At 51.2% G+C, this 26053-nt stretch overlaps 1 protein-coding gene across 3 annotated transcripts in view; it reads left to right on the forward strand.

Moving 5' to 3' along the window:
- ABLIM1 (actin binding LIM protein 1) overlaps nt 1-26053 on the forward strand; it is a 302737-nt gene that overhangs the window by 120061 nt on the left and 156623 nt on the right. Inside the window, exon 1 of one of the 3 annotated variants that reach the window (XM_055119609.1) lies at nt 20549-20744. The exons of the other annotated variants lie outside the window; for them this stretch is intronic. Within the exon in view, the coding sequence (XP_054975584.1) occupies nt 20729-20744 (16 nt within the window). The 5' untranslated portion in view covers nt 20549-20728. Of the gene's footprint in view, nt 1-20548; nt 20745-26053 lie in introns of those variants that run through there. 3 annotated transcript variants of the gene reach the window in all.

The following is a 26053-nucleotide window of genomic DNA, read 5'->3' on the forward strand; positions in this document are numbered from 1 at the left end:
AAATGCTTCCTTAGTAGGGCTATCTTGTTTGGGGGTATAACTCCCACAACAATAGTGAGTTTTGTGTTGAAATATGGAATGTAATCAAGGTAAAGAGAAAATGAAGTAAAATTCATCAGTTATACAGTTGGGGTGGGGGGCGGGGGGTATACTGGGGATTTTGGTCGTGGAATATGGGCACTGGTGAAGGGATGGTGTTTGAATACTGTATAACTGAGACATAAACCTGAGAACTTTGTAACTTTCCACATGGTGATAAAATTTAAAAAAATTTTAAAAAGGGAGGTATATTTAGTTAGGAACTCAGCTCAAAGCCCCATTGCGGGGAATGGAAGAGGTCAGTTTAGACCCGGATTGGTTTGTGGTTTAACCATCCTGCTCTGTGACCTCAGTTCCGTGAGTTTATACTTACCGGATAAATGGTGAGTATACTCACTGGATACCCACCATGGACAGGCCACCATGAGATCTGCTGAGCTTTGGCGCACTTACCATTGGCAAACAGCCGTGCCAGTTAAATACTTGAACAACTCAAATCGGAAGAATATCATAAAATGAATTCTTTGCCAGGGAAATTTGCAAACATTCCTTTGCCCCAATTGACAGATTCCAAGCTATCTCTCTGGCTCTCTTCCTTGTCTCTGTTGTACAGACTCAGTGAGTCTTTGAACCTTCGTTTCTTTCCATCCTTCTGAGCTTCCTCACGTAGTACATGAGAAAGAACATATCTGGGGCATTTATCTCTTGACCCACAAACAAGAAGAGACGACACCTTTACCTTAGGCTTATGAATGCCTGGGAAGGATTCCGTGACTGTGTCACCTGCTGAATACAAATACCGGTGCAGAATGTTCTGGGCTGGAGACAGGAGCGAAGTAAATTCGGAATTCCCTTTCCTAGAGAAGCCAGCTGACTGCTCTGCTTCAGGTATCTTCCTTATGCCCCTGACTTGGTTTCCACCAGACTCCAATACCACAGAACCTTGGGAACCTCATTTGGTGTGTGGGGGGGGGCAGGGGGGAGGGGTGCGGGAGGGATTATAAATGTTTGATTCTTGAGGCATCATTAAGCTATTTCAAACTCACTGTAGTCCAACTCTCTGATTCTATAGCTTTCATCTCCCCTCTATACCCAGTTTGCCCCACTGTGGTCCAAATGTCATAGGTCAGACATGTAAGTCACAGTGGAAGGCCTTGGCCGTGGGACACTAAAGACCAGAAAGGACTTTGTTTTCCTTGCGTGAGGAGCCTGGAGCTTTTCTGTTATGTTTCCTTGGTAGCAGTGAGAGCCACATGGGGAAACCAACCAGCAAACCTGAGACTCAGTGCTGGCGACTGCCCCTTAGCTCTGAGAGGGACTGGTCTGGCCAGCACGACCATCAGGTTGCTCTTCCAGCCTCGAATCCTGACAGAGACTAGTAGCTGCTCGGCCATTCCTCCTGGACTCTGGGGCCACTTGGCTTGTGGGTGGGGTGTGGGTCCTGCAACAGAGCAGCCCCACTGAGATCCTACTGCGGATGGATATGATAGAGATGGGGACCGTTTCTCCTAAGTCTTGGGAAAGCACAGAAGGAGAGAGAGAGATTTGGGGTGTGGGTGTGTGGTTGTAGCTTGAGGGTGGGGACTCCCAAGCCCAGTGGTGCTAAGGAGCGCCCAGACCCCAGTAGTCCTGGGCTACAGGGCTGCACTGGACAATGCCGGGGGGCCCTGTGGTGCCAGAGATGGGTCCAGGGTTGGCTGGACTCAAGGTGTGCGAGCTCCACCCTGTCCTGCCCTCTCCTGCATTTTCCTCTGATCCCCAGGTATCAGCCTGTCACCTTGTCTTGTGGCTTCCTGTTCCATTCCCAGAGTTATTTTTGTGGGCTCTTGCCTTCCGGCCGTACCCCCGACACATACTACTTCATATCAGATATGTGAACGGGCCCATTCACTGCGGGTCTCTCTCTGGCCCAGCTACTCCGTGGCCCAGGGCAGCCTTCCTGGCCCGTGGGCAGCTTGACTCAGCCCAGAACTCCACTGCCCCTGACTCCCCCAGAGCTGGACATGGCTCTGTGAGAGTGGCCTCTCTGTCTCTGTCTGTTTCTGTCTCTGTCTCTCTCTCTGTCTGTCTCTCTCTTTCTCTCTCTCTGTCTCTGTCTCTCTCTGTCTCTGTCTCTGTCTGTCTGTCTGTCTCTCTCTCTCTCTCTCTCTCTCTCTCTCTCTCTCTCTCTATATATATATATATATATATATATATATATATATACCTGTGGCTTAGAGGAAAACCCTGGGCTAGGACATAAAGGACATAATTCACCCACAGACCCCGTCTTAGCACTTCTCGTGTCTGCACTAACGGTATTAGGACTAAGTGAGGTAGAAATGTCAGAGAAGAAAATATTCTTGCATCAGGAGGTTTTCAAGGTTTATTTCCCCTCCCTCCCTCCCTCCCTCCCTCCCTCCCTCCCCCTTCTCTTCCCAGCCCAAATAGGAGCAAAAGAAATAGTTTGGTAATAAAGACAATTGGCTTTCAGAGGGAGGAGGGCTAGGCTGGGCCCGGGATGGTCAGGGAAGACGAGGGATTTGAGCTGGAAGACAGGTAAGACTTACCTGAAATCTGAGTGAAAGAAAATTATCCCAGTGATAGGAGGGTAAAAAGAAAGAACCTTTTTCTCTCTATTTCTCTCTCTCTACTGTTTTATCCAGCCTGGGTTTGTTTCTTTGTTTTTATTTATTTTGGCTCAGAAAAGTGGACAAGTAACTATTTCCACAGGAAATGATCCCATCTAATTTACTTCTTTGAGTAGCTAAATACACCAAGATGCCCCATTAGTTTTAATCATGTGTACTTACGAATGAATCTTAATTAAAGTCAGAGGGTAAGGTGCAGGCTCTCTAAGTGTACTGCTTAGCTTTGCATTTGTTATCCTGGCTTTAAAATAATCCGATTCTTACTGAGAGTGTCTGTGCAGAAGCCCCAGTTTAGCATCCCATGGTCCTTATGGTTCTGGGGTCCGGGGTGGTGCCAGTGTGCTGTCATGGGTCGCTGCTGATCCCGACTGGCCCCGTGGTGCGGGATGCGTGCTTCCTGCAAACTCATGGAGATGGTGAGTGCACTGGGTGCTCAGGTAGCCAGCTGAGGAGAGGCTGTGTCCCCAGGAGGCCCGTGGAGGCTGCCAGCAGGACTGACTGTGCCCTTAGCTAGGATGGAAAGGCACCACACCCAGAATTCAGTGAAGAAACCCTTTGCGTACTCAGAACTGACTTGATGCCAAATGTCAGTGTCAGAGTTCCAGATGGGCTGGACTGTGCCTCTGAATTCTAGCTGTCCAAGGGGACATAAGGGAAGAGTCATCATCCTCGGCTCCTTGCTGAGAGTGGGTGGTCCAGAGAGGAAGAGGATTCTCCTGAGGTCTGTGGTTTAATGAGAGGGCAGCGTAGGTGAGGGTAGCCTCCTTGCTGACCTGTGCAAAAGAGATGACCAATGTTAGCAGGGTGGGACTGGGGTGGGGAGCTAGGCAGTCGGGCATGGGTGGACAGTGAGGTGTTGGAACGCTGTGCTTGATACTATCAGTCACTATTGTAAACCACATGCCTAAAATTAGGGTATAAAAAAAAAGACCATGGGCCAGAGATATAGTACAGTGGGAAAGACTTTTGCCTTGCACGTGGCCAACCTGGTATTCCATATGGTCCCCTGAGCATTGCCTGGGGTGATTCCTGAATGCAGAGCCAGGAGTGACCCCTGTATTGGGTGTGACCCAAAAAGAAAAAGAAAAAGAAAAGATGAATGAAGGACACTCGTGGAGGGTGATCTGCACCTTTGGGTACCTTTGTACTTGTCTATATGTCTCTTACCAGGTAGTAAGGTTCATATTTACAGGAAACTGGTTTTAATGTTCTTTCTCAGGGGCATAACACAGTGCTTGGAAAATGAAGGTGCTCTATACTTTTTTCCAATTAAAATATCATTCACATGCTATAAAACCACACCACTCTAACATGTTCAGTTCCTCGTTTTAGTAAGGTCACAAAGTTGTGTATCCACCACTCTCTAATGCAGAGCATTTAAATCGCCCTCAGAAGCACCCTGTATCTTGGGATGAGCTACCTCCCCCCCATCTCCCTGTACTTGTGGAAGCCATAGCGGTTACATCCACACATACAAAGCTGTCACTAGTTAAAAGGCTACTCCAGCCTTACCATCCTGATAAAAATACCGAGTGCCCTGAAAAAACATGATGACCTCTTAGTACTTGTATTGAAAACCATAACGAACAAAAATAGAGGGATGCTTGGGGTGGAGTTGGGACGGTGGGAGGGAAATGGGGACACTGGTGGTGGGGAATGTACACTGATGGAGGGATGGGTGTTGGATCATTGTATGACTGAAAATCAATCATGAACAGCTTTGTAATGGTCTGTGTCACGGATATCCAATAAAAAATTTTAATAAAGTGATGCGGAGTTCATGCCTGCTTCAGCTTAATAAGTGGCTGAATAAATATCAGTACTCCTACATTAAAAAAAAAAGACCTGTATCCATTAGCAGCCATTCCCGTTATTAATGTCGGCAGCCCCTGGCAACTATTGATCGTACTTACTTCCTGTCTCAATAGATTTGACTGTCCTGGATATTTCATGTCATAGGAGTCACAGAAGAGGTGCTTTTTTGTATCTGGTTTCCTTCACTTAGCATCAAGTCTTCACGGTAGAAATGTGACAGCACCATTTACTTAAATTTTACCTCTTGGTCTCTTGGATTATGTTGGCGCCACCGGGGCTCTTTAAGCCCCAGTGGAGAAACACTGCTTTAAGGTTTAGTCTTGCTGGGTAGAGAGAGGGAAGGTCTTTACTTGCATGAGTCAGCTGCCCTTTCTCCCTCCGGCGGGTCCTTGCTATGTGGCTGTCAAGTTTTGTTTGGTTGCTATTGTGTCATCTTTCCTCATCACCCAAGTTCTAGGGTCAGGGATATAGCAAGTGGAATGAACCAGAGCACGTCATCGGGGTTCTGACTCATCGTGTAGAGAAGCTTCCAGCTCACGGGGAGGCTCTCTTCTGGGCCGGGCGAGAAGAGAAGGGGCCTCCTGACACAAAGAGCTCCCCAGGCACAGTGGGGAGGTGGAAATTGTCAGCACCACTGCCAGAAGCCGGCCCTCTCCGTGTCTGCCCACCACTGCCACCTGGGTCATTTTGTAAGGTCATTTCTGACACCACAAGATTATTTTGTGGTGTTTCACAAGGGCTCTACTTTTGGTAAAATTCCCAGTTCTGCTTCATCTCACTCTTTCCTAAAGCTCGCGCAAATGCTTCGAGTAGTAGCTGGATCCGTTCATCTGTTACCTTTTCCTTGGGCCAGACTGCTCTTTATTTATTTTTAAGTTGAGTTTCTTTGAGATACACCCTTACAAAGCTATTCATAATTAGGTTTTAGTCATACAGTATTCCAACACCATACCTCCACCACTGTACATTTCCCAACACCAGTGTCTGCAGTTTCTCTCCCATCACCTCCCACCCCCCATGCCCCACCTCTATGGCAGGTGCTTTTCTTCTCATCTCTCTCTCTCTCTCTCTCTCTCTCTCTCTCTCTCTCTCTCTCTCTCTCTGGCATTGTGGTTTGCAATACAGATGCTGAAAGGTTATCAGGAATATCTCTTTAAATACTTTTTACACTCAGTCATTTTCCAACGTGATCATTTCCAGCTATTATTGTCATACTGTTCCTGACTGCATTCATTTGTGGTATATAAGTATATTTTATGTTTTATATAATATATATGAAGACTAATCTCCACGGCCAGGGAAAACAGGAGCTAAAGTGGGGTGCAGGGCAGGTAAGACAGACTGGTCTTTAAAGGGAAGAGTCTGACTCACAGGTCATGTGGTAGTCAGCACTATTGCACTCAGGACTGACCCCTCGGTCAGTGACTGGTTGTTGAGGCCGGCAGCAGGGCTGATTGGATGGAAATACTGGGTGAGATTAATCTCTGTAGCAGCACTTGAGCTGAACAGGACCTCACACGGATCGTGGGTCAGCTGGTCTGCTGGAAGAGCTTAAAGGGGACACAGGTAGCCATGTCTGGTCTGTGTCTTGATTCGCTTCTTTAAGTCCTGGGAGAGATGCAGTCCACTCTCCTTCTGTAGCAGCTGGGGAAAAGATGTTGCGCCCAAACAGCTTCCTATCACTCGTCCTGGGTTGGGGAGAGCCACATCCGACCCATGTGTCCTTTGTGTCTTCTGAATGCCAACCAGCATCCCTTCTCTCAGGCGTTTTCTCTGAATTTGATTCTTTCCTCCCTCTTTTTAGAATTACTGATGTTCTTTAATTTTTTTTGGAGATGGTATTCCTTCATTTTAATTTTTTAATTAATTAATTCTACTTTTTATTGGATATGCCAAAAACAGTAACAATAAGTCTCTCAATGAGAGATGTTACTGGTGCCCGCTCGAACAATCGATGAGCAACGAGATGACAGTGACAGTGACAGTGACTTTTTATTAAATCTCCATGAGATACAGTTGCAAGGCTTTCATGATCGGTTTCAGTCATACAATGTTCCAGCACCCATCCTTCCACCAGTGTACACTTCCCACCACCAATATCCCCCATGTATCTTCTGCCATCACCCCCACCCCCAGCCTCCCTCTATGGCAGGCACTTTTCTTCTTTGTCTCTCTCTATATAACACAAATGTTGGGGCATTATGGTTTGTAGTACAGATACTGATGTTCTTATGCAACTTGAATGTAAGCCCCTGGGGGGGCTTCTTAAACACACTTTTGAGAAGGGATGTCTGCCTTGTTCAGCCAAAAATAAATAAATAAAAGTGTTAGCATAATGAATGATTCAGCTGTGATTTCATTCCTCGGCTTCCCTGACTTTTGTCCAGTTTGCTTTCAGTTGTGCGATGCTATGTCTTCCTTCTGGTTTTGTAACTTTGCTTTTTACCATGTGCAAATGTAATAGCCAGTGGGACTTATTGATAAATATTCAATATGCTTAGCACACTTCGTTCAGAATGGGGGTGAGAGGATTGTAAGAATCATAGCCCAAACCAAGAAGAATTTCATTTCTAAACGTTCCCCTTCCTGTTCTCTCTCGAATCACCCTGAGCCACAACACCCAAATCCAGTACTGACTGATGGTGTTTTCTATTTTCCTGGCAAATGATGAGAGGGGAGGCAGAGAAGAAAGCTACCTTCTCCAACCTTCAGAAATATGGCCAGCATGGCATATGGCATATGGGGAGGAAGAAAAAGTTACCTCCTATAACCTCCTTCAGAAATATAGTCTGTGTGGCATATGGCGTATAGTAGGACAATTTAGGGTAGAATTATAGCAGTATGATGACATTTAACATTTTATTAGCACCCATGCACATTCTATGTAAACACAACAGGGTATCACTGTAAAAATGATTCACTCTGAAGAGCTTGATTAATGTCCTAACTCCTACCTTTCACTATAAAACATAATCGAAGGCTTAAAAGGCATCTGGGGATATGTATATTTCTGAGCCATTGTTCATCCAGACCCATTATCAGAGCTAATCAGGAGACTCAGACTTATTTACATATTTTAAATAAAAAATCACTGTTCTGCTGTGTGTGTGCAGCTTCTATTTTGTCTGTGTAATAAAATATCCAAGTAATTGTTGATTCTCTTGAGGTAAAGAACATTTCTTCTGATGACTCCATTTGATCTCTTCAAGGTATTCTCTTTAGAGTCTGTCTCTGGAATGTAAAGTCAAAGATTAAGTTAAAGGAAACAAGACAATTTTTTCTTTTCTCTTTTCTGGAAAAAAAATGTGGGTAATTTGGGTTCCTCATTGTATTAAACTCCCTCCCCCCACTTTAAAAAAAAAAAAAGCAGATCCTGTGAGTAGTATTTGCGGGCAAGTTTTTTTGTTTTTTATTCGCCGGGTGCTCTAAGAAACACTAGTATAGCTGTGACACTAATGAAACATCCTTTTTCAAATGGTTCCTAAGATGAACAAAGTTCAGTTGATCAGGAACTTTAGGAGAAGATTCCAGAACATGCGTCAGGCATAACCCAGGACAAACTAGGATATTACTCTAACACATGCCCTACTGGAATTGCTGAAAATTGCTTGCAGACACATTAAATCACTCATTGTCACGTTTCCAGAACCAGCCTTGGCCTGGAGAGGAGAACGCCGGAAGTCAGGAGAGGGAAGAATGTGGGAGTGGTGGGATAGCCCCGGGGGTAAGGCTCTTGCCTTCTTGTGACCATCCCCTTCATTCCCAGCACCACTGCAGTGCCCAGAGAGTCACCAGACACTGTCTGGAGGCCCTGAGCACTGTCAGGTGTAGCCCCAGAGGCTGGGAGCATCACTGGGGGGGTTTCCTGTAGCCCCCGACGCTGCAGGGGGGCTAAGCACATCCTCAGACCCTTGCATCCAGCTGCCAGCCTGGCTGGCTGAGAAAAGCCAGGAGGGCCCGCTGGTCTCCGGAGACTCTCTCGGGAAGCTCAAGAAAGAGGGTGCTTGATGTACCAGGGTCAGGACAGGGAGGTCTCCTAGCGACCCGGGAAACACTGGCCCGCCGGGCCCCAGGAGGCACCCAGGGCTTCGGGCTGCTCCAGGGCCTGCAGCTGAGTGGAGGGCTGTGCCCTGCTTTCCTCCTGCCCGCTTGGCTTCCTCTGCTGCTGAGTCTCTGCCAAGCCCGCCCGGGTCTGACCTTGATCTTTCATGACGGCGACCTGCCACTGACTGTGACTTTTCTCTGTGAGTCTTAGTTCAGAGTCCCAGTAGGGAAAACCTCACTGACAGAGTTCCTTCCTTTTTTCCGATCCTTTCTCTTTCTTTCTTTCTTCCTTTCTTTCTTTCTTTCTTTCTTTCTTTCTTTCTTTCTTTCTTTCTTTCTTTCTTTCTTTCTTTCTTTCTTTTCTTTCTTTCTTTCTTTCTTTCTTTCTTTCTTTGTTTTTTCTTTCTTTCTTTCTTTCTTTCTTTCTTTCTTTCTTTCTTTCTCTTTCTTTCTTTTTTTCTTTATTCTTTTTTTCCCCACTTTTGGGGCCACACCCATCAATGCTCAGGGGTTATTCCTGGCTCTACACACAGCACTTACTCCTTGCAATGCTTGGGAGAACTATATAGGATGCCAGGGATTGAACCCAGGTCGGCCACGTGCAAGGCAAACGCCCTACCTGCTGTACTATTGCTCCAGCCCTGAGTTCTTCTTTTTCATGAAAGAATGTACTGTGGGTGCCTGGCCAAGGCGTACTGGCTTCCCTAAAACACCATCCCACATCTGCAGATGATTCAGGCAACCAGGGCCAGGGTGAGACCTCATTTAGCTCAGTGCCTGCTCCGTATAGTGCTAGACCAGGGAGAGAAGAGGGAGAGTTAGCTGGGAGGGAAGAGGACCGGCCAAGGTGGGTGAATGCCATTGAACTCCCATTCCTTAAGAATCCTGGAGGTGTGTGTGCTCCATGGAGCCTTACCCATTCCAGGAACTGGGGGTCAGCTAGGAGACCAGCAAGGAGATGTTGCATAATCATGAAGCAAAGAGGAATTGACTAGGTGACGGTGCTTCCAGATGCTCCTAGGAGATGTTCCCATGGGAATCTTGAACTGGCTGGTGAAGGTACCCTCATCCTGTTGGAGAAACACAAGATAGCGAGACTCCGTGCTGTTCCCTCATCTTGTTCAGTTATGATAGTGTCTTTAGTTTGTCCTTTGCCATCTTGGCTCAAAATATCCCCGTCTCTCTCCGGTACCCATGAGCCAGTGCCTGGGGAGAGTTTCACATTTCCCGGCCCTCACCTCGGCTCCCTTGCCATGTGCTGTGGGCTCCTGAGTTCTCCCTGACCCCTATCTTCATGGGCTGGATATTGTGGTCAAACTGAGTTCCCAGTAAGGGTCCACAGTGCTGTGCCCCAAGCCCCTTTGTGTTTCTGGGGCGTGCCTGTTGCCTGCCTGCGTGAGTAGCACTAGCTGGGTGTAATATTTTCGGGAAACACCCTTCCCTTGAAGACTTCCAGGTTTCACCTCACTGTCTTCTCTGCATCCACATGGCCGTGAGGAAGCCTGAGGTGTGCCTGCGTCTTTCTATTTTGGTCAGTGTTAGGTTTCTTCGGTCTTGGAGCTAGCATTTCTGCATCACATTTTTTGCCCATCTTGAATCTAGACTCTTCAGAGCTGCACGTTCAAACTTACCTTCAGTTCAGGGAAATTCTGCGGTTCCCTGCTTCCGGGGCATACTTATTTTACATTTTCTTTCTTCTACTTCAGTTGGTTTTTCTCTCATTGATTTAGGTTCTTTATTTTGGATTCCCTGAGATCATCTCAAATCCTCTCTGTGCTTGGAAGCTGTATTTTATCCATGTCTGTTCTGGTTGCTGTTTCATTTATTATTCAGGCTACTCTCTCAGTCCTCCCTTATTTCTGTAATCTTGCTTTAATTCCGCTCTGTGAGGGTCACTCTCATTCTGGAGCCCGGTTCCTTATTTTGTGGAATATTCAGCATCCGCGGCTGAGTGTCACTCTACTCGCCTCTCTTGTCACCAGCCAGTAGGATCTGGGCAGATGGCAATCAGATGAAGGAAGTCTTCCGTGGCTTCCATCTCCCATTGACAAAGCCAAGACCCTTGGAATGAATGGCCAAGGCCAGTTCTTCCTGGTTCAATTCCTGACACCCCATATGGTCCCATGAGCCCACCCAGAATGATCCCTGAGAACAGAGCCAGCAGTAATTCCTGAGCACTGCTGGGTGTATCCCCCCCACACCCCTTCCAAAAAAACCAACTAGAATCTTGCAGAATTCTGTCTTATTTTGAGGTGTATTGCTTCAAGAAAGTAAACAGGAACCAGAACTACTGTCCCTCGTTATTCACTATCTGGGCACTGAGCACTCTCCTCCCCTTCCCTCTTGGCTTATGTGCAGGGCCTGGGACAGATGGGAGGTGTGGGGCTCCCTGTTCATTGTGCAAGTGGAAAAGGGGTCATAAAAGCACTGAAATATTAAAACTTTTTTTAAATTATTAGTCCATGAGCTTTTTCTCAGCTTGTCCCAGTATTTGCATGTGCTGTTCAGCATTGTCCTAAATAACTAAATAAAGCAACTTTAACAAGGATGAATGTGCATTGTCCCTATCGTGAGCCTATTACGCGGTATTGTTAGGAATGCAGGTAGGTGCCAGGGCATTGAACTCTTCTGCCAAGTCTCCGGAATGCCACCATTCCTGTTTCTGAGACCCGAGCATCATGGTCACACCTCTCTTCCATGGGAGGATGAATCCAGCACTCACGGGCTGGGTTTCCCAGAACACCAGCGCTGCCCTGCTCACCTCTCCGTACCCTGCCTTTGGCACATGGGCCACACTTACCAGCCTGTGCTTTACCTCCCTGAGATCCCCCGTGACTCCCGGCTCCACTGGGATTCCGTGTCCATGGAGTGCCGCAAACCCCATGTGGAGGGCCCCAGGAATGGCTGACGGACACATGGTCCAGACCTTCCTACTCCCTTGCCCCATCAGGCTTCATGCATAAAGCTCACAGAGAGGGCTGGAGCCATAGTACATCAGGGAGGGCGTTTGCCTTGCATACGGCCCACCCGGGTTCGATTCCCAGCATCCCATAGGGCCCCCCTAACCACCACCAACAGTAATTCCGGAGTGCAGAGCCAGGAATAACCCCTGTGCATCTCTGAATGTGACCCAAAAAGCAAAGTTAAATAAATAATTAAAATAAAGCTCACAGAGAAGACAGTCACAGTGTTGAACATGGCGGCAGCCAAGCAGGAAATGAAATGGCACTCCCTTCTCACAGCCGGGGAGCTCAAGGCCCCTTGTGACTGTGTGGAGCCGTGGAACTGGCCATATCTGTATTGTTAGTCTCACCAACGAGGCTGCTCAAACCCAGAGCAGGAACTAATGTGCCAGGGTTCCTCGGCCTGCGCGGAGCTGGGCTTCACCTTCGGGCTGTGTTTTATCCCGTGCGTATGAGGCGGGTGGGGTAGAATGGAATAGTGCCCCCACCCCATCCCCACAGCCCGTAGATCAGATCCCAGAACTTTTCACCCACTTCAAAATAAGTGTGTGACCTCGGGCCAGTAGACTTTCCAAGTCAGCTGTGTCCGGAGGCATGCAGGGGATGAAAGCCTCATGTTTTGTGCAAGTTGTGTGTCTTCACAAACCGGAGCACGAGCTGCCCGCACCTTCTCCCTTGGTCCTAATAACTAGAGGAACTTGCCGAGACTTGTGTTGGGTGACAATGACGTCTGTCTTGTGAAAGCAGATGCGGCAATGGCTTTATTTAGCCTCTCCCTCTGAGAACGACTGAACGGTCCAAGGAGAGTGAGCGAGAGGTGGTTTTCTGGGGACGGGGTGGATCAGGGCATGATTAGAGCTGCAAGGCCAAATGAGCTAAGGCCCAGGTAGGATTTGAAAGCCTTTGCAAAATTCGGTGACTCTCACTTCCAGAGTTCTCTTCACCCTGTGTCAGTTGTAAGCCACAGGAGTCCTGTTCCTGGAGCGTGACTAGAGGGTGAATGACTGAATCAGTTTTCCAGAGACTTGTTCCACATGTGGGTCTGTCTACACTGTATTCTTCCCTGTCCAGCCAAGGGTGAGCCCAGCAGGCCACGGTGATGATGCGGTTCACCTAGTAGGACCCATCCAAAGACGTTTGAGAGCGTTATAACAAAAGCCAAAGTTGACGAAGAACACTGTAGTGAAGGCCAAAGTATTAGGCGGGAAGATCAGCTGACACGGGAAGGGCCAAAGAGAGCCTTGCCGTTGTGCCAGACCACTTGAAAAATGCCAAGGAAGTTGCCATTCATTTAGTGTAGCTTGGTGAAAAGCTCTGTGTGAGTGTGTGTGTGTATGTATGTGAGTGTGTGTGTGGCGGGGGGCAGGGGGACTCGCAGGCAAGTGTGGGAATGTGCATGCGTGTGCAATATAAGGAGACCAGAACACTGCCTGGCATGTATGTGCGTCTGTGGAGGCACAGGTGGGCATGAGGGGGACTTTGAAAAGTGACCGCCCTTCACTTCCTTCTCAGCTGGCTTCTTTCCACTGGCATGGTTGGTTCACATCTTGGCAAAACTTCTTAGCTCTCACTCAAATGGTTGATATGTATTAATAGTTGGAATTCATGTGTAATTTATTTAGTTTCCAAGCAGTCTATTTGACTATTAAAAAAAAAGAGAGAGTATTTATCTAGCATTTTGACTTTCCGTGGCAAGCTAGTTCTATTTATTCTCTAGTATTTGTCAAATAATGTATTCTGACGTCATGCTTGTCACCAAGTGAAGACAGATAATCAAACGTGATTCCTTCCCTCAGAGAGCCCACAATATGTGGCTAAAACAAACATCTAAACCCTCTATTGTTACACAGTCGAATGCCGAGCCTTGGTGGCAGTAAGTCCCAGGGAAGAAGTTGGCGTTGCCAGAGAAAGCATTTGAATACTACATGTTAGAAAGTGGGCCTCTTTGTTTTTTTTAAATCCTCTTGGCTATATTTATACTTAGAAAATATCAAGGATGAAGGTGCAGTCCCCTTTGCAAAACCATGAACACTAGGACCATTGTGGCTCTAGCCTAAACTACAACAAAATATTAAAAAGATAAAGCTAATAGCAACTGTTAAGAAATGACCTTTTCCAACATGATTCAAAGCTATTCCTGTACTTCTTTTGAATTTCTCATGTACCTGAAATTGAGCTGAAAAATATTCATGAAATTCCCTTTATTATTAAAAGGTCCTTTGACAGCTGGGGATGTGGCTCGGTGATAAGGCACATGCCTTGCACGCATGAGTTCAAGAACCAGCACCACAAACAGAAAAAATAAAGACCTCCTGGTCTTCTCAGAGTGGGGGATGCTTCCACCTACCCCCCATCACTCTACCTCGAAGCCCTAGTAGCTACACCCACATCCCATAGCCGCTACCACCATGTAAGTTCGTCCAATGGCCCAGCCTTGCAGACTCATGATTAAATCTCAGAAGAGATCAAGCAAGCTGCAAATTTTTTTTTGTTTGCTTTTTGGGTCAAACCCGGCGATGCTCAGGAGTTACTCCTGGCTCTGCACTCAGGAATCACCCCTGGCAGTGCTCAGGGGACCATATGGGATGCTGGGAATCGAACCTGGGTCGGCCGCGTGCAAGACACTCCCCGTTGTACTATCACTCCAGCCCCGCAAAAATTTATGGGTACACTGTTCATGTGGCTGAAAACTCTAGGGCACCCTAAGACCAGGGAAGGGCAAACGCCCTGCCCTGCAGAGGCCCCGACAGCCACAGTCACTCCCCACAACTGCCACCATCACTGTCACTGTCACTGTCATCCCGTTGTTCATCAGTTTGTTCAAGCAGGCACCAGTAACGTCTCTCATTGTGAGACTTATTGTTACTGTTTTGGGCATATCCAATACGCCACGGGGAGCTTGCCAGGCTCTGCTGTGCGGGCGCGATACTCTCGGTAGCTTGCTGGGCTCTCTAAGAGGGGCAGAGGAATTGAACACGGGTCGGCCGCGTGAAAGGTGAATGCCCCACCTCTGTGCTATTGCTCCTATCAACTTAATTATCCTGGGTTTTCTGGAGCGTGTGACGCCTCCAAATTCTATGATACTGACATGCTGACATGCCAGTCAGAGCACACCAAATTAGATGGAGTGAGATGGGGATGTCATGTAGAAGCTAATGAAGTTCAGTAAATAAAAACAATAAGGCAGAAGTCTCAACCAGCAACAACAGCTTGGTAAACCCCCAGACGAGGACTTAATGGACCCGTGCTAAGATAAACAAGTTTCAAAGATTTTCTTTAATGAAGGATTTTTTTTTATCATTCCATGAGCCATTTAATTGTAACAAGCAATATAAAATAAATTACTTTGTGCCTGGTAAGGGAGCAGGCTTGGTGGGCAGGGAGGGAGATGATGGGGGCGTTGGGGAAGTTGGTTGGGAAAATGGGGACAATGGTGAGGGCATTGGTGTTGGAACATTGGGTGCTCGTAACAAATGTACTGTGAACAATTGTGTAAACCACTGTTTTTTAAACGAAGCAGGGAAAAGAATTCCCCCGAACTCTGGTTAAAGGTTGTGATATACTTATAGACAATAGCTTGGTTCATCCCGCTCACTCCTGGTTTATATCTACAGTGGGTTACTTATAGGAAATTTTGATGATACAGTATTATTTTTGTCACTTTCTTTTATTGGGGAGGGGAGGGCCCAGCAGTGCTGAGGGACCATGTGGCTCCAGGAATTAAACCTGGTACTCCCAGGTTTAATCAATAGCACAGCGGGTAGGGTGTTTGCCTTGCACGAAGCCGACCTGGGTTCAATTTCTCCATCCCTCTCAGAGAGCCCAGCAAGCTATCGAGAGTATCCCGCCTGCATAACAGAGCCTGGCAAGCTGCCTATGGCGTATTCAATATGCCAAAATCAGTAACAACAACTCTCACAATAAAGACATTACTGGTGCCCGCTCGAGCAATTCGATGAACAACAGGATGACAGTGCTACAGTGCTCCCTCATTCAAAGCATGTACTTGAGTCCTTTGGGCCTTTACCCAGACTGCATGTCCACCATTTTCATAAACGGAAAGATAGCCCTTTGGCCCAAACTCAGAAATGACTTCTAAGTGGACTGTGGGGGGTGGGGGGTGGAGGGGCTTCAGGATACAAATGAGAAGCGGTTCTACTTTATATGCCCGGGGGGCAAACTTGGCTGGGCACCGATTCTCTGAGAGTCTGTGGGAAGGACCCTAGGCCTCCTCAGTGGAGCTCAGAATTTGGTTCCAGGGGGCTCCGACATTTAAGAAGTTGTGTCTGACTAGGAAACTTCTGAGCCCTTTTCGCAAGGCCACCTTGGAGGGGCCTGAGGGGAGGCTGGTGGCACCCCCAGAGAACAGGGTCTGCCGTGGCATGTGGCCTCAGGCCGGGTCTGTAGGTCTCTTGTTCTCTCACCTAGCACACAGGCCTCTCTGGTCCTCGGTCACTCACAGAACCAGCTAAGGCTCGAGCCCCAACACCCCAAGGACCCTGAATCCACACACCAAGGTCGGGCCCAGGGGGGCTGCGTTGAAAACAGGCCCCTCCCCGCAGCATTCCTGCTGGAGGCCTCCCCTCAGCTCCGGCGAAGCGAGGAAGCCTTGGGACCATCCTTGCCTTCCTTCGTGCCCCTCAGCGCCTTTCTGTGCCCATGAATCCATTTACTGCAGAAGGCACTTCTGTCCCAGCAGAAGTCTTTAAATAAGCGAATAGACAGGTCCAAACAGAGGACTGGCACATGCCAACGCCCCCAGTGTTGAGAGAGGCCACCTGGGGGAAAGTCACCCACGGAAGGCTGTGGAAGCAGCACAGGCCATTGGAACCTCATTTGGGCAGAGGTAGTTCAGGGGCTGGAGAGATTCTCTCAGGGGACAAGGCACTGGGCCTGCATGTGGCTGACCCTGTTTCTTGATTCTTTCTCTGGTAAGACATAGACCACACCCCCCACCCCCGCCTGGGTGTGGCCCACCATCTCACCCCACCTCCCTACAATAATAGGAAACAAGTTCAGGTGGGGAACTTTAACTCTCTCACTGCTTTCTTTTTCTTTTCCTTTTTTTATTTTTGTTGTTGTTTATTTGTTTGTTTTGTTTGTGGACCCCCCCTGCAGTGCTCAGGGCTTACTCCTGCTCTTGCATTCATGGATCACTCCTGGCAGAGCTTGGGGACCGTATGGGGTACCAGGGGTCCAATCTGGGTTGGGCACTCGCAAGGCAGGTAACCCCCTCCACACACACACACACTCACACATGTTGTTCTATCTCTCCAGCTCCTCGACCACCCACCTTAAGGTGGCATTCCAAGCCCTCCCCACCATGCACCACCCCCATCTAGCTTGAACCTTGGCCTGTTTGTTGCCTGGGGCGAGTGAACTGCTTCCTGCCCCTCATACCACCCCAAACTCGGAATGATCTTTCCCGCCTTTCTCTGCACCGCACCGTAACTCTTGCTTCTCTTTCCCTCCTCCCAGCAGGAGGAAGCCTCTGTCTCCCCTTTGGCTCAGTCCTACCTGCACCCCTGCACCCTACTTCTGCCTCAGCACCTCCCTACACTCACCGAGCATGTTAGTGTGCCTGCATCTGCCCCCCCCCAGAGGACAAGCCACCCCAGAGCTGGGGTTTCTCACCCCTGCCTTCACACTGCGCCTCACTAGCAGACATACGGTAGCTGCTCCAGAACGGGCTGCAGGGAGATGCAAAGGTTTGAATGCGGGGAGGCAAGGAAGAGGCCCGGGATGGAGCTCCACGTTAGGGCCCACGCCTTGAGTGATCAAGATTTGGGTCTGACGCCCAGCACCGGCCACTCTCCCCTGTCCGTCATCAGCAAAGGAAAATAAGGAACTCATTCTTGAGTTTTCTGTCAGCTGAATTCCACTAGGGAGGATTTTCAGGGGGTTATTTTTTTTTTTTTTTTGCCTGTAAGTGCCAAAGCGTTGGAGGAGGTGCGGTGATTCCCGGAAACCTGGGTCCCCAGGCTGGGGGGGAGGGGGCTGAGATCACCGTGGCAGCTGCAGAGCCAGTGAGCCTGCTGGAGTGCTCCTTCCCGGCTCTGCCGTTTTCCATAACGTTTCCCTCCACATTGGCGTGGCTTCTTCGGAAAGGATGCACAGGCTGGAATTCCTGCCAGGATGGCTGTGTGCTCCCAAAACTTTCTCTCCAACCAAATGGTTTCTGTCCTTCTTCATTTCCAGGCAACACTTGCTCTGCTAGCTTGCTTTCTCTCTCTCTCTCTCTCTCTCTCTCTCTCTCTCTCTCTCTCTCTCTCTCTCTCTCTCTCTCTCTCTCTCTCTCTCTTTAAAAGTAAATAAAGCTGCACTCAGTCTGTTTGGGTAAATAAAACAAGTGAAACCAGGGGCTGGTGCATGTGTCATGGAAAGTCTTATCTCACTGGAGTGAACAGAGATGGACATGAAGTCTTTGGCATTCATCTCTAGAAATAAGAATGAAAAGTCCTGCTGTTTTGTGAACAGTACTCTTTTTTTTTTTAAGGCTTTTTTTTTTTTTTGCCTGCCTCTGGCTTTAGCTATCAAGTAGAAAATACCTAGGATTTGCCTCTGTTCCCAAGCTCTTAACTATTTGACCCTGAGGCAAGGAGTCAAACATAATTTGGTTTTACTCTGCCACATTCCAAAAATACCTTCAGTAATGCCCGCTTTGGTTATCTTAAAAGCGTAGAGGGGAAGCTTTTATCCCAAAGTAGCTGTGTCCGATTGTTCGGGGGACTGGGGACACATGACGGTTATTTTGCGACTCAGCACGGGTGACTCATTCACTCTGACTGTGGTACAGGAAAATTCTTTCCATGGAAAACAGGAGGTGGGGGAATCTCTCCGAAACACTGCGTAGTATTTTCCTCTCTGAGCGGCCTGTCTCCGCGCTGGGAGAGAGCCAGGCTAAGGCAGGATCTGCCCCGGAGCGCGGGGGCGGGCGGGGGCAGAGCTGGAACTGGGCACCCCACACGGTTATTCCTCTCCAGCCTCGGGATCAAAGAACATTGCCATCCCGAGTGAAAGACAAAGTCGAGCCGTTTCAGTTTAGTACCCGGGAATCTGCTTAGATTCCAGAAGGGGCATGCTTAGGAATGAACGATTGGGTCCGGTCTAGAGGTGGAATGTTTACTGAGTTGTATTTCTGTGAAGAATGGAGAGAAGGGGGGAGGCGGGGTGGGGAAGCGGCAGGTTCTCTTAGTTTTAGCTGAATAACATGAAAAGCTTGGCGAAGTGCTGATGTGTTTATGCAGCGATGTAATAGCATGGATTCATCTGCTAGACCTGCAACCCCACACCGGGGGAGGGGGGCGGGGCGGGGAAATGCTGTCTGTCAGCGTCACCTTCGGCCTCCGCGGTGCTGGGGGGCGGAGAGGAGAGTGGACAGACCTTCCCAGCCTTAATGCCCTGCTCCTGAGACCGAACCCCCCCCCCACCCCATCCCCACCCACCTTCTCTCAGTCGGGCTCCTGTTAGCAGTTAGGGAAGCCCGGTACAGCCTCTGGAGTGCATAGACTCCTGCTGGCTGCTGACTTAGGAAAAACCTGATGATGGGGGCCGGGGGGCGGGGGGGGGCTGCAGGGAGCAGCGTGGGCGACGTGTGTCACGGAAGAGGCTAAGAGAGGAAGAGAGGAGGCAGGGGCTGGAGGGGACTCAGCCCCGACTGCAGCCGCAGGCAGCCCGGCTATTAATAGGAAGGCCTGAGTCACAGCTGTAGGAGTGTCACAGCTGCTGGGCACCCGCTACCGTTCCCCTGAGAAAACCAGCCTGGCCCCACCAGACACCCCAAGTCCTTCCTCTCCGTCCCGCTGGCGCGCTCGGTCCCAACAGGTTGCAGCGTTTGCCGCAAACCCGGCAGGCTGGCCGGGCGCTGTGCTCAGAGGCTGTGCGGCCCATCTGCCGCTCTCCCGGGCACGGTGGCGTCTGTCTTCTGGGTGCTGACCATGCTTCTCCCGCAAGGCGGCTGTGTGGGACATGTCTTAGGGACCCCGCCGTCTGCATTCGGGAGACAGGTGCTGAAATGGCCCATGGGGCCAGGATGGGCTTTGAGAACCAGCCTGCCTTCTGCACCCAGGAGCCAGACCTGGGAGGCTCGGGGCAGAGGTCAAAGATCAGAGGTCAGAATCCTCCTCTGGAGTTGATGCATTAGGGTCAGGTGAGGGTCAGGCTCCGCGTGGCCTAGTGACTTCTGCTCCCGAAGCTGTGGCCCTGGTATGTGCCTCACACACACAGATCTCTTGTTTAGAAAACTGGAGGGGCTGGAGTGTCAGTACAGTGAATAGGGCATTTGCCTTGCACACGGTCGACCTGGGTTCGATCCCCAGCACCCCATATACTCCCCCGAGCACCACCAGGAGTGATTCCTGAGTGCAGAGCCAGGAGTAAGCCCTGTGCATCGCCCCCTCCCCCGCCCCCCCAAAAAAAAAAACTGGAAACAGGGAGAAAGTGGAATGCAGAGTCCTACCTCACTGGATAAATTGGATTTTATTTTGATCCTGAATTTGGGCCGGGCTATTGCAGTTGGGTCCTGGAAGATCCCACTTTCCCTGGCAGGGTGCATCCACTCCCTCCTCTGTCCTTGATTGGGTCCCTGCCTCCCCCAGGTGGCATCAGCCTAATCCATGATTGACTTCTCCTTAGTGGAGTCTCCAGAAGCACTTGGCATTTCTCGGCCCGTTTTTCTTCTTCTTCTAAAACTGACGTTATTTAATTAGCCTGAAAGCAGCTGTAATAAGAATCGAGAGCACCGGTCTAATAGGAAAGTAATCAGCGAGCGGTTGACTCCTTTACTTCCAGAAGTCCCCAGCTCCTCCTGCCCCTCGCCGCTGCCCGCCCTTTTCCTGCCAGTCACCATCAGGCTGCGGGAGGGGTCCCACCTCCCCCCCCCCACCGCGCCCCACCCTGGCCGGGGCCCAGCCTCCGGGGGTCCGAGCGTGAGGAATGCGCGGTGGCGGTGGCGGTGCCCCGAGCTTAGGAGCGCGGAATTCTGCATTTGTCGGGCGGCGGCAGCTGGAGCGCGCGCGGCGGGGCGCAGGGCAGAGTCCCTGGAGCGCGCGGGGCGCGGCGGCGGCGGCGGCGGCGGGGCGGGCACCGGCGGGCGTGCGGGCTCCCAGCTGGGGGCGGGCTTTTAGAAAAGCAGCCGGCGGCCGGACGAGTGGGTGCTGCCCCTGCCCCTGCCCCGCCGTGGAGCTTGGAGGAGCCCCCCGGGACTGAGCGCGGCGCGCGCCGGACCAGCGGGTTGCCATGGTGAAGGAGAAAGGTAACTGATCGATCGCGGGGCCTGCGCGCGGGCGCACGGGTTGGATGGGGCGGCCAGGCTCGGCCTCCCGCCGCGGGGGTGATCCCTGGCCGGCCGGCCGGCCTGGGGTTCGCAGGCAGCCCCGACTTCCCCGGGAACCTGCCCGCGGCTCTCTTGGGGCGGTGCTGGCCTGTCCAGCGTGTGTTGCCGCGGGTCCGTCCGCCCAGCCCACCCCGCCTCCCTGCCTGCTCTTCCTCTCTGACCCGCACGCGGGCCCCCGCGAGGATGTGCAGTGCCAGGTGTGAGGAGGGGGCCCCGGTGCCCCCTGCGGATTGTGGAGGCATGCCCCGCTCTCCCAAGGACTGGCCACAAGGGACAGCGGACTGTTGGAAAGGTGATTTGGCAAACGGGTGGTTGCTTTCAGGAGTCTGGCTAGCCAGCCCTCCTAACGCCTTCCTAACGCTGCGGCTCGGGGTGCTGGAGAGATAACAGTCAGGCACCCCGGCGGCACCCCATGTAGTCCCCTGGCCACCACCGGGAGTGATCCCTGAGCACAGAGCCAGGAGTAAGCCCTGAGCACTGCAGCGCCCCGCCCCACTCCACCCCCCGCCCCAACCAAAGAAAAAGATGTGGCACAGGTCAGAAGTGGCAAATTCTGTCATAAGGAACGCTGTGGTGTGTGTGTGTGTGTGTGTGTGTGTGTGTGTGTGTGTGTGTGTGTGGTGATTGGCACAGGTATGTATTATGCATGCCTTGGGCGTGGTCCTGGAATGGAAGTTAAAGCCTTGAGAATAGAATTACCCTTTAAATGACTAGTTTATCTGGGGAGTGCAAAAGAACACACAGTCCTGGGCTAGAATAATTCCAGGAAGGAATATATATATATATATATATATATATATATATGTATATATATATATTTTAGAATATATTTTTTCCTAAATATATATATATATGTATACACATTTAGTTTATGTTACGGTCTTGAGATGTGGCCGGATAGAGTGGCGGGTAAAAGCCTGTTTCTTCTGCCCCGTCAGCCTGTATTCCCCATTTGTTCCAGAAGTAAAACCATTTCCTGGTTAGTGTTTGCGTTTCTAGGCAGGAATCAGATAGATTGGACCAGACAGACGTGCCCATTGAATTATTCTAGGATCATTTTTCTAGAATCTGAGGTTTTCCTCCTGGATACTACATCCTGGTGGTGATCTTGACCAGATGATTCTAGCATGTGAGCGACCGCCCTTGTGCCTTGCTCAAGGGAGAGATTTGGGCTTCATCTGCCGCCTCCCCTTCTTGGGGGACATGCGTTTCTGCGCGGAAGCTCACTCTCTGGGGGGCTGTCGGGACCAGCACCCCTTCAGGGCTCCCGAGAGCTGCTTTCTCGGGATGCCCCGTGGGGAGTGGGTGTTGGAGGGGACCGTGCTGAGCTCACATTGATCCGATGGCTGGACGCCACCCAGCTTTATCACGTGCGGGGGGGGCGGAGGGGGGTGGAGACACAAGCCTGAGGCTCACAGCTGTCCTATCGGAGACCTGGGGACAGAGGCCGGCCTTCATCTGCACAGCCCATTCTGAAAAGTCACCCACTGGGCAAATGGTGATGAGTGGAGGGACCTGCCAAGGGAGGCACACCTAGGTCCTCTCTCTCTCTCTCTCTCTCTCTCTCTCTCTCTCTCTCTCTGCTTCCTGGAAGGCTCCCTGGAACAATGACAGATGCTGACCTTGAGCAGAGGTCATTTCTGGTGTCCCTCCCAGCCTCCCTGAGTCATGGCCCTGAGCACTGTTGCGAATGGATTTGAGTGGCTTTGCCCCCATAGGAGTCATTTGTAAGTGATGGGACAGAGGCTTCCAAAGGCCACTTGTCGCTTGTCTGGCCCCGGCCTTGGTGGCCGGGTGGTCAGCTGAGGCCCGGCCGAGGCTCTTTCTAAGTCCTCGCACCCCTCCCGTGGCGCTGCCTGCCTGCGCGTGTGCTCAGCTAGCCAGGGGCCACTTCCCTGCTGGGACACTTTGCACAGGCCACCGAGAGGTCACATTCTAGCGTTATCTTCACCCTTAGCCCTGATTAGAGGCTGTTCCTTTTCTGAGGGCTGTGTCCGTCCACGCTCTGCCGCCCGCCCTGCCCTCCGAGTGCACCCGCCGCAGCCGGCAGCAGAGGAAGGCCGAGGGTGTTTTGTTTATGTTTTGTTTTGTTTTCTTTATTTGGGAGTTGGGCCAGGCCCCTAGAGCTTCCCTGGAAAGAAAGGAATTTTTTTTTTCTAAAGAGAGAAGAACGCAGGGGAGGACGTAGCCTAGGTGGGTATTCATCCTGGAGTGGACACCAGGTTCAGAAAGGGCGAGTGACTGGCTCAAGGTCACACAGCAGAAGAGTAGCCGAGCTTGTTCGTGAGGGTGCCCCCTGCCATGTGCTGGCATTTACGGACTTTCAAGAGACTGTCATGTGTCTCCAGGGACAAATGCTAGTGGCCTTCTCAGCAGAGATTCCCCAGCAGCTGAGTTGGGTTGGCCCTGCCTTGGGGACTGGCACCGGAAACTGTGGGCCGCTGGCTCGGACCTTTGTAGATGTGGCGGGGGGGAGGGGCGAGGGGGGGGCGTCGTCCATCCTGAGAGCAAGGAGACCTTGGGGATGGGAGGCAATTCCCTGCTGTCCTCGCCCGGCAGATAGGACTTAGGTGTGTGACAGCCCTTTCTCTCTGGGCTCCCGGCTGGCTCTGGCTCCGGGCTGACACGGCAGGAAAGGCCGCCAGCAGGATTCGGGATTCGCAGCTCCGCGGAGCTGCCCTCACGCTCTTTGACCCTCCTTATCTTCTGTGCTCTGAGCCAGGCGCCTGCCCGCTTCCAGCCGCAGACACTTATTGATCCGGGCACTTCTGATGGGATGGTTCTGTGCTCTGATGCGCTCAAGGGCGTCTCACCCTTGCCCGGCCCCGGGAGCCGGGGGGGGGGGGGGCGGGGGGGGCGGGCAGGAGAGATTTTTGCGGGTTTCTCGCTCCGCCGCCGCCTTTCTGAAAATACTCTGTCCACATCCACTCCTTGAAACTCGCTTCGTTCCTGTGAAGATCGCTCCTTGTCCGGCTTCTGGATTCTCTGGTTCAGTTTTTTTTTTTTTTTTTAATGCATACAGAAGCGTGTATGTGCTGCTTTTTTTTTTTTTTCGGTCTGAGAAAGCCAGACTAAGCCCAGAGAGGAGCTGAGGGTTATGCAAACGCTCATCTCATTCAATGAGGAATGCTGGGGAAGCCGGTGAGAGCAGGGGAGTCTAGCAGAGGGAGACCCCTGCAGGTCACAGGGCTCTGACGCTCTGGACGCGTCACTTTCTGTTTTGTTTCCCCGAAAGCTTTCTGGCCCTGAGCAACGGACCAGCTCTGTGGGCATGAGTGGGACCCAGCAAAACCCACCCCAGTCCTTGCTCCTTGCAGAGGTCTTCATCTCTACCTGACGCTCAGGTGCATGGAACACACACGCACACACACACCACATTCACACTCACACACATTCACACTCACACACACACACAACACACACACAACACACACACAGAGAAGTCTTGTTTGCAGCAGCTCACAAGAACAGTGGGGTCTTAATGCCCCAAGCCATCCTCTTAAGCCCCTGCTGCCCTCAGATCCTTTCCCTGATCAAAAGTCTGAGTGTCAAGGACCAGTGGACAAGGCTGCCGGCTCACCCTGGGGCCTCTCCCTGGGTCCTTGAAATGCTTGCCTGTCTCTCCACCCCGTCCCCCCACTCTGGAGCTCACATTGCTTTCATCTCTTTTCTTTTTCTTTTTTAAGACTTTATTATTGAATCACCGTGAGATAGACCCTTGCAAAGCTGTTCATGATTAGGTTTCAGTCATACGTGTTCCAGTACCCATCCCTCCTCCGGTGCACATTTCCCAGCACCAGTGTCCCCAGGTTCCCTCCCATCACTCCCCCCCCCCCCCCCCGCCTTCCTCTATGGCAGGTACTTTTCTTCTCTCTCTCTCTCTCTCTCTCTCTCTCTCTCTCTCTCTCTCTCTCTCTCTCTCTCTCTCTCTCTCTCTCTCTCTCTCTCTCCTTTTGAACATTGTGTTCTGCAATGCAGATGCTGAAAGGTTATCGTCTATATCCCTTTACCTACTTTTTAACACTCAGTTCTTGTCCAGCGTGATCAATTCCAGCTCTTATTGTCCTCCTGGTCCTTTCTCTGTTTACACACACTTGTGGGCATGTCTACGGCCATACCCCCCTGACCGTGCCCGATCTCTCTCTAGTGTTGCTTTTAGGTCTGCCTGCTCGGAACTCTCTCCCCGTGGCAGCACTGGGCTGAGTCTCCGTGGCCCTGGGTGGCTCCCCCCAGTGGATGCCGAGGCCACAGGCTCTGCCTTTCTCCTCCACTCTGCAGGAGTCTCCAGCAGCTGCCACTGCCCCACCCCGCCCCCCTAGACTTTCTCCCACTTGTGGCATCGCAGTGGGGTGGGTGGGACCCATCCCTCGCCCGCCTCAGCCAGACCCTTCTTTCTCCCGGCTGGGTAAGGAAATGGCCTCCTCTGCCGCCTTCGCCCAGGAGACAAGCCCAGGTCTAGCTTCCCCCTGAAGCGCCACCAGAGCCGGCCCTTCCCCACGTGCCTCGTGCACTGGGTCAGCCCCCGGGAAGGGGCACGGCAGCTTACTCTCCTGCGCCATTTCTGCCAGAGTCCTTGTGTCTCGTGTTGGCGGTCAAAGAGGCGGGCTTGTAAAGGAAGCTGTGCCAAGCTCAGTGGGGGGACACCTACCCCTGACGCCACTCCCCAGGGCCGACTGCTTCCTGCCACCGCCTCTGGTGTTCACAGTCCTGGGGCAGGCCTGGGGACAGTGGCTCTCCACCCGAAGTGCGCCACTGCTCTTGTAGGTTGGCTCCGGTCACAGCCCCACGGCTGCAGGTAGGGCTTCGTGCCTCACCCTTGCCCCTCCCAGATCCCCACTTTTCCGGGTTCTTCAGCTTGTCCTTAACTTGGAGAGCCCTGATCCCTTCAAGGGAACCTAAAGACCAGGACATTTTCGAAGCGTTGTCTAAAGGGAAACTCCCAATAGAAAGGGTGCCTTGACCCCACCCCACACCCACCCCACAAATGGTTCAAGTGGGTGCCCAATGCACGTAGCTCCTGCTTCTTTGTTTTGCTTTGGCGCCAGCCCCATCAGTGCTCAGGGATCACTGCCACAGGGCTCAGGGCTGAAACCCAGGCTGGCAGCCTACAAGGCGAATGCCTTACTGGTGGTACTGTCCCTCTGGCCCCTGGAGTTTGTTTCTTTGGGTGGCAGAACACAGCCCATGCCCACTAGAGAGATGAGAGCACACGGGTGCCACTCCTGCTG

The sequence above is a fragment of the Sorex araneus genome, chromosome 11 (assembly GCF_027595985.1).
Source record: "Sorex araneus isolate mSorAra2 chromosome 11, mSorAra2.pri, whole genome shotgun sequence".
Classification (NCBI taxonomy): domain Eukaryota; kingdom Metazoa; phylum Chordata; class Mammalia; order Eulipotyphla; family Soricidae; genus Sorex; species Sorex araneus.